Source organism: Rutidosis leptorrhynchoides, chromosome 9 (genome assembly GCF_046630445.1).
Source record: "Rutidosis leptorrhynchoides isolate AG116_Rl617_1_P2 chromosome 9, CSIRO_AGI_Rlap_v1, whole genome shotgun sequence".
In the NCBI taxonomy this organism is placed as follows: domain Eukaryota; kingdom Viridiplantae; phylum Streptophyta; class Magnoliopsida; order Asterales; family Asteraceae; genus Rutidosis; species Rutidosis leptorrhynchoides.
Window position 1 is genome coordinate 36,202,979 of NC_092341.1, and position 13,399 is coordinate 36,216,377.

At 34.3% G+C, this 13,399-nt stretch overlaps 1 protein-coding gene across 2 annotated transcripts; it reads right to left on the reverse strand.

The window, feature by feature from the left end:
• Positions 1-459: 459 nt before the first annotated feature.
• On the reverse strand, positions 460-7,849 carry LOC139865664 (dual specificity protein phosphatase PHS1-like). Of its 2 annotated transcripts, XM_071853745.1 has the most exons (13): positions 7,705-7,849; positions 7,500-7,568; positions 6,520-6,662; positions 6,177-6,378; positions 5,897-6,073; positions 5,349-5,509; positions 4,216-5,272; positions 3,511-3,657; positions 3,192-3,419; positions 2,705-2,862; positions 1,830-2,109; positions 680-720; positions 460-578 (listed from the first exon to the last, which is right to left on the reverse strand). In XM_071853745.1, the coding sequence occupies exons 1-13, from the start codon at positions 7,750-7,752 to the stop codon at positions 515-517; spliced, it is 2,775 nt and encodes a 924-aa protein (XP_071709846.1). In that variant the 5' UTR covers positions 7,753-7,849; the 3' UTR covers positions 460-514. The 2 variants fall into 2 exon arrangements, with proteins under 2 accessions (XP_071709846.1, XP_071709847.1); XM_071853746.1 differs by lacking the exons at positions 460-578; positions 680-720 and having other exon boundaries at positions 1,577-2,109.
• Positions 7,850-13,399: the final 5,550 nt, after the last annotated feature.

A 13,399-nucleotide genomic window follows, 5' to 3' on the forward strand; every position in this document is an offset into this window, starting at 1 on the left:
CAGTATCACTAATTAAAAGCCCAAAAAAAATTCCACTAGATGGCTTGTTTCAATGGCCAGTGGCCGCCCTTATTCATGCGGTTAAATATCGATTGGCTATAAAAACATGGGTCAAATACTCAAATGGGATCAAACAATTAAAGTTGTCCATATTGTAGCTAGATCATTTAAACAAAATTACAGTTACCAATTTATAGTAATTTTTGTAGACTAATTACTTAAAGATTTGGGAAGTTCAACCAACCTGTCCAACCCATTTCGTGGCTACAAAGAATTAACCATTCTGACCCATTACCTAACCGGCTCATTTTCCATCTCAAAAATTACTGTGTACATTAACAATACGATTCATCACTTACGGAGATATTTAGATACTCAAATAACTCTGGACGTTGAGAATCAAACTGTCCGATTTCATTACAACACAAGCACAAAATATGTGTAATCCCTAAATGTTTTAGTGTATAAACAGAACTTGCAGCCGATGCCCCTCCAATAAATAAGCTAGACGTAATTAAAGAAGGCTTTTCCGTATATCCATCAACAGTCTCCCTAAACTTATCATCTTCTTCAACTTTCTGCAATATATAACATTAATAACACATCCACTTCCACTTTTTTACATATAATCTAAATCTTAAAGATGAAAAGATAATGAAATGATTAAATAAAAGGTCACCTGAATAGAGCGACTGAAACGTTCATCCTTTGTTTCGTTTGCTGCCATCATATATCAAAATATCAAATGCTCAGCAGGGAAATTTTTATAGAGAACTAACGTCTTAAAATTTTAAACAAATAGTGCTATATATATAACGTTGGACTTTCTCGTATTATAGGGATTATTATTCAGTTACAATATTACCCTAAAATAAGGGATATCAATTTGTTTAATTTTTACACTTATTATTATCTACTTACCGTATATATACAATTTTTGGCATATATGTGAATGAATGTAATAAATAGACATATCATGACTCATGAGAGTATATTTACCAGCAGGTGTATATTAATTAACTTGGGTCGTTGCGATTACGGGTGGGATGTCTAATTGTAAAGTGCAATAAGTTTATACGTTAAGGATGATAAAAATTAAGCACTCGTGTCCGGTCACCTTATTCAAAAATGACTATTTCGGAGAGGTGACCAGATATTATCTCCAATTGATTAATATCTTTTGATCATTCAACGATTGTAGCTTCTAAGATCGACTTGCATAGCAAGTCGATTACCTGAAAGCTATGTTAATGAATAAGTGTTTGAGAGGTGATTTAAGCAGAGTAACGGTATTGTGTGTATACTGTTCAAGTGGGTTTTGATCTTGATTTTTTTTGGCGTGGGTTTTGATCTTGATTTTTTTTTTTGCTTCAACGACCATTCTTTGTGCCATGCATATGCATTGAGGGGGACATTAAATTGTTGAACATTTGTTGCTATTCGGTTGAATTAATTAGTTGTTAGAAGCCTTAAACACGCATTGGACTTGTACACCGTTCGCCACGCACCGGCCCTATTCACTTGCTTATCGTAGAAGCTGTAAGTACACAGTGCCCCACAACTATGAATAGTATAGTAGGGTTGAAAGACAGTCATTTATAACCTTTGTAATAAGCCAACTAATAGGGCAGTTTATAACCTTTGTAATAAGCCAACTAATAAGCCAACAAAAAATGCTAAGACTTTACAAAATCAATAACTCGAAACACTATGAAAGGTAATTGTGTAGATTTGGTTTTACAATTGTCAGAAACAAAAAATGCTAACAATTAAAAAAATCAGTAACTGGAATGAGATTGTCGTGGTGTAATGTTAAGTGCTTCCAAAACCTTTTGTATCTCCATAGTCATCGCACTATCTACACTTCCTGATGATAATTTCCTATGCGCTTTCTGTAAGTGAAGTTTCAGTGAGTTGCTGCTTACACCTGTTTGTATTTCACAAATCGGGCACACTTTAACGGGCGGTCTCTTCTGTTGCCATTCCATCGAAATCTTTCCGTGTAACTTTTTATCTAGTTCCAAAAGTACCTTTGCGAACCCGTCATTCGGTTGGGCCCGCTTGTGAACTCTTCTTAGAGCATTCCATGCTTTCAGCAACGTGTAGTTCCTTCACAAGTAGAGAGAATAAAATCATAAAGGTGGTAAAATGGGCGGGATGAGTTATAGGTCAAATGAGTTTGGGTAAAAAGGAGCAATTATTTAGCAGTCAAATTGCTAAAATTAAAGAGAAAATGTATGTTACATGATTTCATATATGACTAGAAGTCAAATTGCTAAAAATATAATCTAATGTAATCATTTGACGGCCAATGGGGCTTTGCCTCATTGGTCACCATGTTAACATGGTGTTCGAGGAGACCAGGGTTCGAGTCTCGGGGGGGGGGGGGGGGGGGGGGGGGGATTTTCGTGAATTAACTTCGTGAGCTAACCACTAACATTGCCTTTCAAAAAAAAAAAAAAAAAAAAAAAAAAAATGTAATCATTTGACGCGCTTCCTAATTGTGTAGTTATGTGTGTTAATCTTACAATAATCTTAACAGCTCTTATATGTATATTATTACACGTCTAATTGATTCAGGCACACATTTTGGTTTTTGGATAAATGAAGTTGTCTACTTATTAGAAATGACTTTACACTACTAGCTTACATCAATAAAGATAGTAATTAGCACACATTTTAGATGAAGTTTGATACTACTTACTTTTTCATCATTAAGTAAGCAAGAACGATTGTTGCGCTTCTGCTTCTCCCTTCAAAGCAATGAACGAGAACCTTCCCTCCTTTTCGTTCAACATCATCAATAAAGCAATGAGCTTCTTCAAAAATCTCACTGATGTTTGAGTCTTCATCATCACTAATCTGGTTATCAAAGCAAGTTATGAGTGAATCATATAACAAAATAAGATGTATGGGGGTTAGGGTATATAAAGATTGGCTAAAAAAATGGGTCAAATGAATCAAACTCTCAAATTTGTCCAAAATGTATTTTTAATGCATAAGCCTACTAGATCATTTACATAAAAAATTCATGATTATTTAAATTATAATAGTTTCTGCAATCATATCGACACACTAATTGTGCATAAGCAACATATAATATAATAACCCATTCAGACCCATTAACTAACCACCTCAATTTTGCCACTGCTATAAACCTAAGCACAATAAGAATGAAACTCATAACTAACCGAAAAATTTCGATACTCGAACAAGTCTGGACGTTGAGAATCGGACTGCCCGATTTCATTTGAACATAAACACAAAATATGAGTAATCCCTATATGTTGAAGTGTGTAAACAGATCTTGCAGCTAATGCCCCTCCAATAAATAAGGTAGATGTGATTGAAGACGGTTTTTCAGTATTTCCAGCATCAGATATTAATGATATCCTTTCAAGGATATGATCGAGCCTAAGCTGTAAGTAAAAAAAAAAAAAAAAAAAAACATAAATGAATAAACCAGGTGACATAATAAGAAGATAACTTATATCAATTTTAGTGAATTACCTTTAATTCATAAGCATCAACAACAAAATTACTCTCACTACCCTCAAAAAATCCACAATTGAAATTATTCTCTTGGCACAGTTTTACTACTTCACTTTTTAGCAATTCGTTCCATTGCTCCAGTTCTTTGTTTAGTTCAGCATCTACCTTAAAAAGGATAACACATCACGTTAAAACCTATATCAACAATAGATTAACTTCAGTATCAATCAATACATGAATAAATCTTGATTAGAAATATCTAAAATATTAAATAAAAGTAAATACACACCAAAAATGTAAGTAAATACCTTTCCATTATTTATCATCATTCTATTATTATATTAACAATACAATCTATTAAAAACCATCACTAGATAGCCCAGTAGTTGGGGCCCTGAGTTCCTTGCAAGAGGTCTCAGGTTTGAATCCTGTTTAGGACGAATATTTAGTGATGGTCAGGGATGGGTTGGAAACAGACAGTCGGGCTGTGTACATCAGAGTATGGGGTCGGATTACTCGGCCTCCCGGGTAACCCGAACAGGGAAAACCTTCAATCTATTCAATAGATTGATTTAGAAGGTTCTAGGAGGGAAAAATACACTTTAAGCAACTCTCAAACCATTTCTTTTTATAAGTGTTTTTTTCAATTTTGCACTCACTAGATATTGGAAATAACTCGCATACAAAGTCTCCATTAGTTTATCAATAAAAAAAGAGTAAAACCTTAGCATATTTGTGAAAGTCTCGTAGCTTTGCGGTTATGCGCATGGTACGAAGTGGTTCTGAACCGCAATCCTTGTTATTCTTTCCATGTGAAGAAGAATCATGTGATATTGGAGACATCGTGTCCAAGTTCTCTTTACAACCCGAAGATGAAGCCTTCGAACACGTTTTTTGCAATTCATTATCATTTGAATCGGGCTGCTTACCTTGTGGGGAAACACAAGGAGCAGAATTTGATGGTGATTCAATCATCATTAAATCTCCTTTATCAAAATCCCCATTAGAACTTTTATCTATAATATTCATAAAACTCCTTAAAAGACTATCTAACTTTTTGTGAAGTGTTAGAAGAAATATATGAAAACCCTGCAAATCCATCAGGGCTGCACGAACCCCGTTCCTGAATTCATGAACCACCGAATTCATGTCTTCAATAAAAGGCGATTTTTCAGAAGTTTCAATACTTTCGGGAGGAAACCCTAATTTCCCAACAGTTATCTCGTGTAACAGATGTGACGCGTATTCACGACTATTGATAAGAAGTTCAACAAGTTTAGGATAATTCTCTTGATCATGTACACGTTTGCCAGCTGGCGGTCGTCGAGGGACATTAGAGTCAATAGCCACTATATCAAAATCTGTTATTATTGGATCAATTGTAACTTTTTCTTTTAGGGTTTTTTCGGGTGATTGTATTATATCAGAAAGATCGGTGCTTTTTGATCTTATAACTGAATCATCGGTGCTCATTCTACTATCTACCGAAGTTGACCTTCTATCCTTTTGAAGTGCGCGCATTACCCTTGGTCTGTATTTATTAATAGCAGAATCAAATGCTTCTTCAAGAGCATCCTTATTTGCATCCACCATTTTATCTGCTAATAACAGATTAGCGAAATTCCCTCGCCAATGGAGTTGGCGACATGGAAGCCGGTCTTCATTCCGGATTACGAGATCCAACATCAAGAGTCTGCCAAGGGCAGCCGATGTCTTTTCTGCAGCCTTTTGGGTCTTAAATGCAGTTGAGTTTTCTAGCAGAGGAGATCCATGCACGTAACTACATAAAAAGGAATTATTTTAATATTCATTTCTGACCATTAGATCGGTTCAAGTGCGAAGTTAGTTTAATATACTTCATCAAATAAAGACATCGGCTCAGCTCTAGGGCTTCTAAAAGCTCTGAGCATGTCATTTCACCAACTTCATCTCCGTCAGAAAATGCTGCGCCTTTAGCCTTTTCTGCAGCAGCCTTAATCTTTAACCACTCGTGACTACAATTGTGAATGACTCTAGCCTGTAGAAGTTATTATTTCGTAAACCATTCAGATGTTTTCAGGAGATGTGGCAAAATAAGTGGATCGGTAACAGAATCAAAACAGGTAATTTTATCTGAGGTGGGTTGATCCAAACACTTCTTCTACAATAATCTCATTATCTATCTATAATTAAATAATTACAAAAAAAAAAAAAAAAAAAAAAAAAAAAATTTGGAGGTCTTATACCTTGAAGATACTTTTTGGGCGACTCTGAGTAAATTTATTTGATTTTACCTATTTGACCTGTTAATATAAATTATAACCCAAATCGACCCATTCACAGATAAGTAAACAGGTAAAAGTTACCACCACTCATTTGCAGGGATGGTAAATCATGTATAAAGGAAGTACAAACGTATACTAACTTGTGGTGTTCTGACACCTAACCATTTTGCAAATTCATAACCAAGCCGCTCCGATTGTGTAGCCATTCTAGAAGATGCTATTTTAATAACCGCCGCAGCTTCTTTATGAATAAACTCACCATTTTCATTCTGGTTGAATAGTGCAAAGAATACAACTCCTCCAGAGTTTACCGTCACCTGTACTCAACACAAAAACAAACATAAATTTGTCAGCTTTATATTATATGCTTATTTCTATGTTAATTTAAGACTTGTATAAAGTTTATGATAATGATAATACCTCTAATGCTTTATTCATTTCATCCTCAGATTCGTTACTGTTACTATGTTCAGTGTGGTGAAGTGAACAAAGCATGTCCCAAGAGAACGAGCTCGACTCGATATTCAACATAGCGACCTTACCAAGTCGTTCCCATAAACTTATTTCACTCGTTTGTTCATAAGCACGAGAATCTTTTGATCCCGAACTTAAATCTCCCGCACTGAATAGCAATGGCCACAGGAGCATACTATCAGAACAGTAAGCTATCAAAATCAAATTCATAATGATCAACTAATTCAATATTTCAAATCAGCAAACTACTAATCGATCAAACGTTTTATAAACCAAAATGGAAGATAACCTCGAAAGAATACTATCAGGTCTTTGAGGTCTGTGTGGAAACCCTGACGACTTGTATTTTCCACTCCGCTTCCTAACTAACTCCAACCATTGTGTAAACCGGAAAGCAGGACCTGACGCAATATCACCTAACATATACAATACCTGCACAAACAAAATATCATTTCATCTTTACAATTAATCAACACACTTAATACTTAATGCATCATGCACAATCATTGGTGGAGCCAGGAAATTTTTTCACACAGGGGGGCGGAATTATTTTTTTAAAACGTAGCGACTTTTTTTGGCAAAATATGGAGGTTTTTGGGGGAAAATATAGAGTTTTTTGGGCAAAATTTGGAGGTTTTTGGGCAAAATACGAAGGTTTTGGGGTAAAGTACGAAGGTCTTGGGGCAAAATATGAAGGATTTGGGGCAAAAAACAATAATCTGCTGGGGGCAAAATCGAAAAAATTAGCACAAAAAATTGTCAATCCACTGGGGGCGGGTGCCCCACCCTGCCCCTTCATAAGTCCGCCCCTGTACACGATAATAACTGTATTAGGGTTCATTAATTACTTGTTACCATTATTATTCTATTATTGATTGAAAAATTATAAAAGCTTAATCCTATTCACTTTTTTTTTACACCAGTTTGGGATCACTCAGGGGACTAAACCACCGAAGCGTTCATCTCTCGCCCCCAACTACTGCCCTGGAGGAAACCCGGACCAATCCGAGGGCATGACCGGTAAAACTATTTAATAACGTCGTGTTTAGCTGATGTTGCAACAGATAAGTTAACATTTCTTCAAAAATAGTACCATTATGTCACCACCGGTTTAGTAATTTAACAGTTGTGACTTGTGTAGTATTATTTTTTCATATAAAGAGTGAGATAAAGTGCAATGCATTTATAAACAATTAGTCCTAAACCCTAATTAAACAATGCAAACAGAAATTAAATGAAGAACTAATAAAATGAAGCAAGGAAACAAACACGAGAGGCAACAGTAAGGGGAATAGGAGCATCAGTATCATCAGATCCAAAATCAAAATCTTCTTCTTTCTGCAGAGCAATATATATAATTAGGGCAATAAAGAACCCTAAAATAGCATGTGATAACACGTAACCTGTGCTTTAATTTAAAAAAAAAAAAAACTGAAAAATGAAATGATACTGAAATGATTAATTGAGAACTTGCCTGAAGAGAGTGAGCGTAAAGGTAATCATTTGTTTCATTTGCCGCCATTAAACGTTTTACATACGTTTTCTGTATGTATAGTTTTCCGTTATTTTCGGATCGATAGATATACAGGGCGGCCGGAGACGGTTGTTTGAGGTGGTGATGATTTAGTTCAGAGGTTGATAACTTGTTATGATTGAAAAAATGGAAAATAATTTACCCCCAATGTTTGGTAGTTTGTCTAAAAACACCCTTTATGATGTCGTTAAGATAGATTAGTCCCCTGACCGTTAAATATGTTATATAACCGTTATAGAGCATCATTACTTATGGCAGAAGAAAGAACCGAAAAAAAAAAACAAAGACCACAGAGAAATGTACTGAACCGAACCGCATACTCGTAGTTTTTGTTCCGGTCTATGGTCCTTGATATACAATTTTTTCGGTCATCGAAAAGAGACAAACCAAAAAACAAGAAAATGTACCGCCGTACCGAACTTAGTGTTTAATATACATTCCTTGATTTAACATATATCTCTTTTTTACGTGTTGTTATATATTATTATTATTCTTAAATGAGTTTGATGCTACTCTTCATACATTCATTTATTCCAGTTTAATACTGTAGTTACTAATTGTATTCATATATTATCGAATTCTTAGGCTTACTACTCTTATACTTTTTTTCTCTGTTGGTCCCTTAATTATACCCCATTTTTCAATCACCATCCGTTAATTTTATTTTTTGCTTTCAACATTCCTTAATTTTCAAAAAAAAAAAAGGTGTAATCATCATCCCTTCGTCAAACTGTCGTCCAATTTGTCCGTCAAGTGACATCACGTGATTAACACGTGATGGGCATTTTCATCTTATTGGTTCATTTTCACCCTTATTTACTTTGTTAGTCCCTCATTTTTATATTGTTTATTACGGTGATCCCTTTATTTTACAATTGTTTGCGTGGGTGGTCCCTCCGTCTAACTTATGTTAAAAACATATGTAAACTCTAGACATGTGCATTCCATGTGAGGGTAAATATGTCTTTTACCCTTCATCGTCATTTTTATCTTCATCCCCATCTTCATCTTCTTTAATAAAACATCATGAACCCTAATTCAGTTAACCATCAAAATTAAACACGTAAAAAACGCTCGTACAATAACAATTTGATTGGTTTCACGAGTTTGAAATTCCATTAACTTTTGATTTAATTTCAAGAGTTTGAAAAAACCCGCGCGTACAATAACAAATTTTTTTGTGTGATTTATTTTGATGAATTAATTAAATTAGGGTTTATGATGTTTAAGTGAAAAAGATGAAGATTCAGATGGAGATAAAGATGAAGATGAAATTGAAGATAAAGGGTAAAAAGATGTATTTACCCTCAAATGCAATGCACATGTCAAGAATTAACAAATTTTTAACGATAGTTGGATGGAGGGACCACCCACACAACAATTGTAAAATGAAGGGATCAACAATATATTATGAGGGACCAACAAAGCAAAAAAAAAGGCTGACAATTAAGTAATAAGACAAAAATGCCCATCACGTGTTAATCTCATGACAAACTTAACGAAAAAATTGGACGGTAGTTTGGCGAAGGGATGATGATTGCACGCTTTTGAAAATCAAGGGATGTTGAAAGCCAAAAAAGAACTTGAGGAACGTTGATTGCAAAACAAAATATTGTTGGAAAATTTGGTTGAAAAAGTATGTTCCACCAATTTTTTGGACACAAATTAATATATAATAAAGTGATATATATTAACGTGGGTTTTTGTAACCACTAATGAGAGCTTTAAAATGAACTAAAGCGTGTTCAAAACGGGTTAATGGTGAATGAGATATCGCGTCTAAAAGTTGTTAGTTTAAGTGCAAAGTAGAAACTATCAACCAATGATTTTGTAAATCTTTTTTGTGATTTTGTAAATCTTCTCTTTCCTTTTTCAAATCCTAAAAGATTTACAATATCAATCAAGGATTTTGTTTGCACTATAAATACCAAACTTTGGTATTGAGAAAGATAAATAAACTAACACACAAACAAAAATCGTAACCCTCTTACATTCAACTTCTTCTTCTACAACTTCGGTCACCCCGCTTCCGGTCTTTTTCAGGCAAGTGCTCTCGTCCGGCAGTACGCTGCTTTGAACCGGTGTACCCTGGGAACAGACGTCGAATCTGTTTAAGAGAATTGTGTCAAACACAAGCCCGGTTCAACCTTCAATTCGGTTAGATCGTTCTATCTTTTCATTCTTATTATGATTACATGATCGTTATATGAATATTATGTTTGTGTAATCTATATGTTTCAGTTTCGTATATGTAAATATTACTACAAACTTAAACAGATTCGAGTGATAAAACATTTTAGTAGTTATCTTGATTATTAATATATTATAATCATAATCAAACTGATTATAATTATATGGATTATTTAAAAAGTTTTGTTTTACACAAATAGAATTGCATATTAAATTGAAAGAATTATATTTGGGTTAGATCCCAGTTTCGGAGTCTTCATGCCATGAAAAGAAACCAATAAAAATGGATATATATTGAAAAAGATATACCTGGATAATGGAAAGAGTGGGATAATAATTCTAATAAAATGAAGAACATATGCATCATATCTTGAATTGAGACTGATAATTCTAAAACGGATCTATTATGGAATCATATTTTAATGGAGCAAATTAAGGAATTAGTGGAGGGACATGGGTTGTTATTGTCAATCTTACATATTGGAGTAGTTGAGCAAATTAAGAAATTAGTGGACGTAACTACTTTTGACTCGTTTCCACATGTCTGATTGTATTTTATATATATATATATATATATATATATATATATATATATATATATATATACATATATATATATACATATATATATATATATATATATATATATATATATATATATATATATATATATATATATATATATACATATATATACATATATGTAATACTATCATAACAGAATATGTTACACATATGCAACTAATTAGATAAGATAGTAAAATATTGTGATGACCATTGTGGTTATAGTATTGTATTATTACGATTATTATCAGGACGTTTAAATTTTATTTATACTTTGTGATAATATAGATCATCATTTGGTGCGATTGTTTAAGCAAGTTATATGTTTCCAAAATTATTTGTGTAAATAATATTGTTAATCTTTTGATTATTAATATTATATTATTTGCGATGACAACAAATTGAACATGAATATGATACTATTCTGCTTTATACGTAGTATAAGTTATATAATTGCTACCAAGTTATTTTGCTTTCATGACAAAATGAACATGATTAAGTGGAATAGGTGGTGACAAATCAAGTAGAGTATGTGAATCATATCATACTATTCTGCCATCAATTTGTGTTTTAGAAGTACGAGAGAGAGAGGTTATGAGAGAGAGTGCAACTTCCGGGCTGGGTATGGCAGCTATTCCAGGAGCACGGCGGCGGCGTATGACGACAACAATGGCAACTACTACAGATCCCATTCTAGGGTAAACGGCAGGAGAGTAACATCCTTCTTGTTCTTTAACTATCCACCTTCATGGTCTGTAGCAGACATATGGAAATATTTCAAACAATATGGGAAGGTAAACGATGTTTACATGGCAAGAAGAAGGCTACAGAGTAGACAAGCTTTTGGCTTTGTTCGGTATGAGGAATCACGGATCCAGACTTGTTTGCGTCTAAGCTTTGTAACAAACAGATTGAAGGTATTAACCTTCAATTCTTCAAAGCTAGGGGTGAAAAATTTGAACAGCAAAAGCAATACAAGGAACCTTTTAACAATAACAACACCTGGTTTCAAGACTTTCCTCCCCTCAACGGAGAAAGAAACCCTCACCAAAACAACCATAGGCCACGCAACAATACTGACAATTTTTTTGATGGTAGAAGATACACTGACGTAACCTCAAAACCTATCCCTCACCACTCAAAACCACAAAATTCAAAACCCTACGCCAACTTCACATCTCCCAATCGCAACCACACCAGTCACCACCACACCACCCATCACCACAACACCACTGTCAACTACAACCACAAACAACATTCTCATTACCAACAAAACAGAAATATCCCAAATCATAACCGACCTTCCTTCACCTCGAACCCACATAACCCGAATACCAGAAACTCACCTCAATGTCCAAACCCTAATCCCTCACGTCCCAAACCCTACCCCAATCCACAAGATGTTTACGCAGAAAATGAGTTCGATAGAGCAATCACCATCAATGAATGCGACAAAAACATTGACCAATGTAAGCATGCTCTTGTAGGAGATGTTGAGTCCTTCGAAGCTCTAACTAACTTTCAGGATCTATGCAAAGAAGAAGGTCTGGGTAACTTCACACTTAAATACACTGGAGGACTTGAAGTTATGCTCATCTTCGAAACTGAAAACACCATAGAAACTGATACTTTCAACGGATAATCATAGCATTAAAAGATGGGTTAACAATCTGAGAAGATGGAAAAATAACAATCCAGCCCCTGGTCGATTAACATGGGTCAGTATCTTTAGTATGCTCGTAACATGTTGGGAAGAAGATAACTTCAGAAGGATAGCTGGATGGTGGGGGAAAGTTCTCGATACTAAAAATTGTGAATTAACGAAGGCAAGCCAAAATCTGATTGCTGGATATGCTCTGGTTAAAATACGTAGTCCCAGTCCTATTCGTGAGCTAATCAAGGTAACAATTGGTTCAACAACTGCTTACATCAGATTAACGGAGGAAATTAGAGACTTTGTGTGAAATGTCCCGTTCTTATTGATTAAAAACGTTCCATATTAATTGATTTCGTTGCGAGGTTTTGACCTCTATATGAGACGTTTTTCAAAGACTGCATTCCTTTTTAAAACAAACCATAACCTTTATTTCATAAATAAAGGTTTAAAAAGCTTTACGTAGATTATCAAATAATGATAATCTAAAATATCCTGTTTACACACGACCATTACATAATGGTTTACAATACAAATATGTTACATCGAAATCAGTTTCTTGAATACAGTTTTTACACAATGTCATACAAACATGGACTCCAAATCTTGTCCTTATTTTAGTATGCAACAGCGGAAGCTCTTAATATTCACCTGAGAATAAACATGCTTTAAACGTCAACAAAAATGTTGGTGAGTTATAGGTTTAACCTATATATATCAAATCGTAACAATAGACCACAAGATTTCATATTTCAATACACATCCCATACATAGAGATAAAAATCATTCATATGGTGAACACCTGGTAACCGACAATAACAAGATGCATATATAAGAATATCCCCATCATTCCGGGACACCCTTCGGATATGATATAAATTTCGAAGTACTAAAGCATCCGGTACTTTGGATGGGGTTTGTTAGGCCCAATAGATCTATCTTTAGGATTCGCGTCAATTAGGGTGTCTGTTCCCTAATTCTTAGATTACCAGACTTAATAAAAAGGGGCATATTCGATTTTGATAATTCAACCATAGAATGTAGTTTCACGTACTTGTGTCTATTTTGTAAATCATTTATAAAACCTGCATGTATTCTCATCCCAAAAATATTAGATTTTAAAAGTGGGACTATAACTCACTTTCACAGATTTTTACTTCGTCGGGAAGTAAGACTTGGCCACTGGTTGATTCACGAACCTATAACAATATATACATATATATCAAA